The following is a 7,536-nucleotide window of genomic DNA, read 5'->3' as shown; positions in this document are numbered from 1 at the left end:
CCCCGCGGCTGCCGGGCGTGTGAGCGGCCTTAGCCCAGGAGGCGGCGGCGCCGGATTGGTCTCCTTGACTCAGGTCAGCCCCCGGGAAGGCGGATCCCCACCACGGCCCGGGGAGCCCTGAGCCGATCCCCACAAAACCCGGGGAAGAGACCCCGGAAGCTGCTCAAGCAATTGCCGGGAGGGAGGGGGAAGCGCGGCGCGCTCAGTACCGCCCCTCGTCTCGCGATCACGCGGGGCGGAAAAAGGAAGCAAAGGACGGCCCGGACGCCCAAACAGGTTGGCTGGAGGCTTGGGAAGGGGCGGGACAACCAGGTAAAGGAGGATTGCGCCTGCGCCTTGGGACTTGCCCGCCCGGCCGCTTCCGGGTCCAGGCGCAAAGGCCTCCCGGGAGAGGCGCGGGGAAGGAGACTCAAGGTCCTGGGGGTGGAGAACCTGTGGGCTTGGCGCGGTTGCTAAGGGAGGTCGTAGGATTTGCCCAAAGCCGCCCAGATTGGATGTAGAAAGGACGGGGAGAGGCTCGAGTTATCTTTTGTTAAGATCGTGGCATCCTTGCTGCCTGGGGCGTAGGCGGCTGTGGGCCGGGTCCGGGCTGTGGGCGCGGACTTGGAATGAGGCCGAGCTAGCCCTGTACTTAGCGATCTTGGAATCCACCGTATTGTTTTCACAATTATCAGCGTCGTCATCCGAGTTGTAAATGCACGCGTTTTTTAAAGACCTAGGGCAGGAGGGTTTGTAATGAAAAGCAAAGTTCAGCCTTAGGAGCCGCCACTTTTAATCAGTTGTGCTCTTAGTTCTGATCCCTAAAAAGTTGAACTTAAATGCTGTTTATTTGTTCGTTTTCGTTAGTCTTTGACTTAATGCCATGCTAATGTAGAGCACACGACACCACCCCCTTTATATCTTCCTAATTTACCTTTATAACTTTCATCAACATACTTAATCCCGTTTTTTAAAAATGTAAGAAATGGCCAAACCTGTAGAGAATTTTTATGAGTTTATTTGAGCAAAATTGATGCCATATTTGGGGAAGCAAGATCTCAAATGCTGCGGAGAATAACAATTTTGCAGGACAGTTATCAACATTATGTGCTGCTCCCTTGAGGGTGATTTTGCTTATTTCCAAGTTTTGTTAACTTAGCTGCATGCGAACGATGGACAGGGCTGCCTTAAAACCTTCACTACAGTAGTTACAGGCCTGGGATGTGATTGCCCACCACGGTGACTGTTAGGTGGCTCAGGAGGCGGCGTAGGAAATAAAGAGAGCCAAGTCAATCAGAAAAGTAAGAAAAGGAAAGGTTTTAATCTGCGTCCCCGGGCGCCCACGAACCCCAAAGACAGGGCCAGTGGATTCACGCCAACAGGGAAGGGGGGTTTCTTTTTATACAGGTGTTTAATGAGGGGCAGGGCATGAGCTGAGGAAGCTACCCCGCCCCCCCCACCCCCCGGGGGTCATCACGGTATTCAGCTGAGGGCTCCCACCGTAGGGGTGGGCAGGGTATTCAGGGAGGAGCCAGTATCTGTGTCTGGCACCCTGATCTGTTAGAAATTCCAGGGAGGGTCCCTTATCTCGTCACGCATCTGCATGCATCTGACCCTGGGCTCCCTCCAACCTAACAATGACCTGCCCATTTAGGAATTTATGATCAGATCACCCTGTGAAGTTATTTTCCATAGGACCTTTTTTTTTCTATCCACAAAACTATAAATTTAATGCTCTGTTCCTTCCAGCCCTGGGAATAGGGTACGACGAGTGAATCATTCACCTCCAACACAAAATGTAAGGAAGTACCAAAAAATAAAGATTAACTATTTTAATAGAACATTTTAAAAAATCAAAATCAATGCAAGAAAATGCACAATGAACAGAATATCAAAATTCTAAATAAATACAAGTTCATGATTACTGATTGGTCCTTTGGTCTCAAGCTCTGGCATACTTGGGGAAGGCACTGTTACTGAAGCTGTTTTTAATGCTCCCAGGCATTAAAATATTTATCTTGGCTACTGTGTTTAGATTGTATTCCTCTTGCAAAAACTGGCTCAGAAGTTCACCAACACAACAAAGCCGAGTTTATTGCTTCCTCGGGCAAGAACACTACTCGGCCAACACTTGGGCAGTGTCTCAGAGAGGAGAAGGTAAGGCCAGGATTTTTTGAGAATTGGAAGCTTGGTTTAAGGCCAGTTTTTAAGTTTAAGAGTCTTGATTAGGATTGGGTAAGAACGCACAACAGTCCAAAATTGGTGGAAACGGGAGGGAATTCAAAGAATCTCGGTGGGCAAACTGGCTGTTGATATTCAAACCATTTGCCTGGCCTGGGCGGTTGAGGAAGAGTAAAGAAATGCCAGGGAAGACAGCAGCCCACAAAGTCACTTTAATGTAGGCAGGAAGGTGTGGTTGGGGTTCTCTGTATGCCAAGCTGAGTGTGGGGGGAGATGGATTGGGTGTTCACTCTCTTCTGCATCCATTCAATAAATATTTCATAGTGTCCCATATGCTGTATTGGACACATCAAACTTGTACGCGGTGCCTTTAGCATCCACGGATGATTCTTCTCTGAATACATTTTCCTCTGATTGGAAAACTTTTAAAGACAGAGAAAGATAATCCTTTTATTTGGTTACTGTGAAATCCATTTCACTGAGATTGGTGTAACATTTGTCATCCCCACATGCTAGAACATTTTGAGGCCATAGTTCAAATCGTGTAACTGGAGTTTTCAGATTGAAGATTCATGGTGCAATATCCGCTAACAAAGAATCGTAACTTCTAGAACGTTAATGAGTTGCTTCTGGGTTGGCGAACATGTGGTGGTGTGTGTGTGGGAGAGCGGTGCCCTCACAGGGCATGGACGCTCCCTGCCCCTTCCCACACACCTTGCCCTGTGCACTCTTCCATGGGCCTGTTCCTGAGTTATCTCCTTTCATAATAAGCTGGTAATCTAACCTAGGTGTGGAGTGGTAAGCATACACCGTCAAGGTTCTTGTCTTCAAGAAACAAACCCAAAGCCGATCAAAGCTCTGATGAACTTGGTTACAGGCGTGACTTCTCTGACCTTCAGCCCGACCCCAGAAGTCTTGGCAGTCGCTTCAGAAGAGATGGAAGAAATAGTCAGATTGGTTCCTCATCCTTCCTCTAAAGCAGTGGTTCTCAACCTTCCTAATGCCGCGACCCTTTCATACAGTTCCTCATGTTGTGGTGACCCCCAATTTCATTGTTACAAATTGAACATAAAGCATAGTGATGAATCATAAAAACAGTATGCAATTATATATGTGTTTTCCGATGGTCTTAGGCGACCCCTGTGAAAGGGTTGTTCGACCCCCAAAGGGGTCTCGACCCACAGGTTGAGAACCGCTGCTCTACAATATTTTCCAACTTCCCAGTCCTTAAAAAGAGAAGACGATTTCTCTTGTTCCTACCAGGGATTTTTCTCTCTCCCAGAAGTGTCTTGGGGAATGAAAGGGCAGGGCCCTCAGTTACGGTTGCACCCCTCCTCACACTCCTGGGGAGGTTAGTTGAAATCCAGCTGAGTCGAAGAGAAGCCCATCCTGATAGTTCTTCTTGGAAACGTTACGGAATGTGTGATAATATGTGGCTGGTGATTTATGGCGCCAGCTGTGCTTGTCTTAATAAACGCATAGCAACTTCTGTTTGAAAAGGAAAAGTTGAGGTTAAATTTATAAGTGTGTGCCCCCAAAGAATCAGTTCTGCTGTGTGACATCTTTAAAAATTAAAATAAACGTGATGGCCTTGTTACTGATAGCGTAGCTTGGAGTATACATGGTCTTGAGAGTAGGAAAATGACCTGGTTCAGGTGTCGTCTGTGTGTTTTCATGCTGTGATGGCAGCGTTGAGAGGTGGGGACAGATCTCAGATTGCCTCCTGCCCCTCAGACCCCTCCCCCCGCCTTGTCTGGGGAGAAGGGAGGGAATGGGTTGCACAGGGGTTGGAGTAGGAACAAGATTTCTCCACGTAGAGCTTTTGTATGTTTTTTGTTTTTCAAAATATGTGAAGGCATAACCTATCAAAAAGATGTGGTTTTTTTATTTATTTATTTATTTTAAACCACCATCCGCTGGTTGTGGCTGTCAGGCATCATCCGTTAATCCCCGCCTTGTGTTCTGCTTGGTCTGTCAGGAATCTTCAAAAATCCACCCCAACGCCTTGGCCACAGGAGCCAATGACGCTGCCCAAACCCGGGATCTATTACTTCCCCTGGGAGGTCAGTGCGGGCCAGGCTCCTGACGGGGGCGCACTGCGGACGTTCGGCAGGTGAGATGCTTGTTTTTCCACAAAGGGGGGCGGGGGGATGTTTAAGTGGCTGCCTCCCCCTCAAGAAAACAATTAAAATAGTCATCATTTTGTCTGATTAAAAACTTAATATGCATTCATTGTAAAAAACATGTAGACAATTCATAAAGGTGTAAAGAAAGCAAGCAAAAATCACCTGTGATCCCACTGAACAACCACTGCCTATGTTTTGGTGGTTACTTTACACACTTTTTCATGTGTGTATGCATGTATACATGTATATGTGGGTGGGTATGTATACACACTATGTATACACACGTGTACATACATGTGTACTGTACAAGTCAGTCATTTTATTGCCATGTAACAAATTACCCCAAAATTTAGTGGCTTAAAAGGAGAATGAAAGCTTATTATTTCTGCCCTGGCCTGTGTGGCTAGAGCAGCATCCCATGCACCAAAGGGTCTCAGGCAGGTACCCAGGTTTCGGGTTCAATCTCTGGTAGGGACACATACGGGAGGCAACCGACTCATGGATGTTTCTCTCTCTCATTGATGTTTCTCTTTCTCTCTCCCTCTCCCTTCTTCTTTCTCTTAAAAAACAACAACACCACAGCCTGGCCAGTTTTGCTTAGTGGATAGAGCATAGGCCTGCGGACCAAAGGGTCCCGAGTTTGATTCCGGTCAGGGGCACGTATCTTGGTTGCAGGCTCCTCCCTGGCCGGGGCCCTGGTCAGGGCTCGTGCGGGAGGCAACCAGTCAATGTGTTTCTCTCGCATCAGTGTTTCTCTCTGTCTTTCCCTCTCTCAAAAACAAAAACAAAAAAAAACACACCACAATAATACAAAACAAAAGCTTATTATTTTATAGTTGCTATGGGTCAGGAACTTGGGAGTAGATTAGCTGGGCCAACACCTGAAGGCTGGGCGGGCCCTGGGGGATCTGCTTCCGGGTGACTGGGTCACACGTTTGGCGAGTTAGTGCTGGTCAAAGACTCAGGGAACCTTGGGGTGATAGAAACGTACTAAATCTTGACCCGGGTGGTGGTTACACCAAGTGTGTATTTTCATCAAGACTCATTGGACAAGTGTCCTTTGATGCATGTAATTTATACCTCAACAGTTTTTCTGATTTGTTGCTGCCATTTTTATTTTGTCTGATCAAAGTAAGACTGACCGTTTTTTCCTCCCAAAGCCTGGTAAGCTCTAAGCTCCGTGGCGGTTGTGTCTAAGGAGAGAGACGATCGCACTTTCCCTGACTTCCAGGTTGAGCCTCTACGACATGACCGAGTCCCGAGCGACCCTGACAGCTCAGCACGCGTCTGAGCAGCACCAGGTCCTCGTCTGTACCAAGTTGGTGGAGCCGTTCCAGGCCCAGGTGGGCTCCCTGTACCTGGTCCTTGGGGAGCTCGAGCAGCAGAAGGGTAAGCCGGGGCCTCACACGCTTTTGCACTCTGGGTCCTGAGTGGTGACTCGGTTGGGACTGGGCCTGGTGTCTGACCCAACAGTGTCCCTCACGGGGATAACATTCCTCCCGATCATCCCACAAGTTCAAGGGCCCATGGGAAGCATGTGACTGGGCTCAGAGCCCATCTGCCACAGGGCATTGCGCAAGAGTAGAGGGAAACCATTCATTTCTGAAGGCCCACACGTCCAGGCCTCGTACCAGGTTTGCTTAAATCTTTGAATCTGCCCACCTGCCCTTAATCTGAGTCTTATTATTGCTGGTTCATAGATGAGAAAACCAAGGCTCAGAGAGTGTGGGGCTGGACTCACCATCCCGGAAGTCAGGGTCAGAGAAAGAGGACAGCCCTGGCTGGTGTGGCTCAGTGGAGAGTGTCAGCCTGCGGACTCAAGGGTCCCAGGTTCGATTCTAGTCAGGGGCATGTACCTTGGTTGCAGGCACATCCCCAGTAGGGGGTGTGCAGGAGGCAGCTGATCGATGCTTCTCTCTCATTGATGTTTCTAACTCTCTATCCCTCTCCCTTCCTCTCTGTAAAAAATCAATAAAATATATTTTAAAAAAAGAAAGAAATAGGACACAAGAGGAGACTAAAAGCAGCCTGAAAGAATCTCTGGCTTCCAGAGTTGAAGGTTGCTCTTTAAAACTCAGGTCCTCCCATCCTTTGCCTCCCATATGGCTGTCCCTGTGCCATTTTCCTTCCTATGTTTGATGTCTTACTATGTTGGAGCTGGTTATTTTGGCTTCATATTATATCATAAGCATTTCCCCACATCTTCACATTTTTCTAGGTATAGTGTTTGGCTATATAATATTTTATAGATTAGATGTGTGACCTAATTCACGTGACCATTGGACATTTATATTGTTTTAATTCTTTGCTCTTATAAATACACTGTACATTGATTATTGGTTAAAGAAAGTATGGTATATTTACTCGGTAGAATATTATGCAGCCATCAAAGGTGATGTTGTAGCCCTGGTGTATTTTAAAGCAAATATAGGACATTGTCTCATTTTACTCATAAATACCTCAGCATGTATCTCTCCCACCACCACAATCACACCCAACAAAAATAATGGCCATTCCTTCACTGAGATTGGTGTAAGGCCCCCAGTTGCCTCAAAAACAAGTAAACAAGCCGAGTGTTCACAACTGGCAGCTCAAATCAGGCCCCCGAAGTTCACACATTGCACCCGGATCACACATCCCAAGTCTCTGTTCACCTCTAGCAGTCTGTCTTCCGGTTTTCTTTCTTTTTATAAAAAAAGCCATTTATCGGAGAATTAGCCGTCTGTTGTGTAGAATCCAGTGGAGTCCGGAACTGTCTAGTTATTTCCTCCTGGCTGCCTTACTCACACTCCTTCCCTGGCATTTATCCGGCCTTTTTCTGTTTGGATTGTGCTTCAGGGAAACCACATGATTGATGGGGGAAAGCTCGTCAGAGGAGAACATGGTGACTAAATGCAGGAGAAGTCATTGCATTTGAAAGTCGCCTCTTCGGAAGCCCTGGTGAAATAATAAATCCAGGCCATGAGCCTGATCACCAGCTGCTGGACTCGTTAGGCGAAATCACGTGGGGAATGTGGTAGAGCAGGGACCAGGCCAGCCCGTCCAGCCGACCATTAATGAGGCAGAGTGAGCAATCGATTGATCGCTCTGCCGTGACGCACCCAGAAGGCACACAGCGCCGCTCTGAAGGGCGCCGAAAAGGGAAAAGCTGAGCCTGAACATCAGCCCTCAGGTCAGGCAGCAGTCTCCTGGCCTGTCGCTAGTTACTGAGTATGTTACAACCTGAATTTTTCTTCCCTTGTTTTTAAAT

General features: G+C 47.7%; 1 protein-coding gene across 6 annotated transcripts in view; it reads left to right on the top strand.

The window, feature by feature from the left end:
* Nucleotides 1-7,536, top strand: part of TEN1 (TEN1 CST complex subunit) — a 10,922-nt gene continuing 3,386 nt past the window's right edge. For 3 of the 6 annotated variants that reach the window (XM_005884243.2, XM_014531856.1, XM_014531855.1), the window contains exons 1-4: nt 7-73; nt 2,015-2,136; nt 4,139-4,273; nt 5,518-5,675. In XM_005884243.2, coding sequence (XP_005884305.2) covers nt 4,182-4,273; nt 5,518-5,675 — 250 coding nt within the window. In that variant the 5' untranslated portion in view covers nt 7-73; nt 2,015-2,136; nt 4,139-4,181. Of the gene's footprint in view, nt 277-2,014; nt 2,137-4,138; nt 4,274-5,517; nt 5,676-7,536 lie in introns of all 6 variants that reach the window. The other 3 variants (XM_005884246.2, XM_005884245.2, XM_005884244.2) reach the window with 3 other exon arrangements.

Source organism: Myotis brandtii, unplaced genomic scaffold (assembly GCF_000412655.1).
Source record: "Myotis brandtii unplaced genomic scaffold, ASM41265v1 scaffold825, whole genome shotgun sequence".
Lineage (NCBI taxonomy): Eukaryota > Metazoa > Chordata > Mammalia > Chiroptera > Vespertilionidae > Myotis > Myotis brandtii.
The sequence above is the reverse complement of the archived record's forward strand: the minus strand, read 5'-3'. Positions and strand labels throughout refer to the sequence as shown.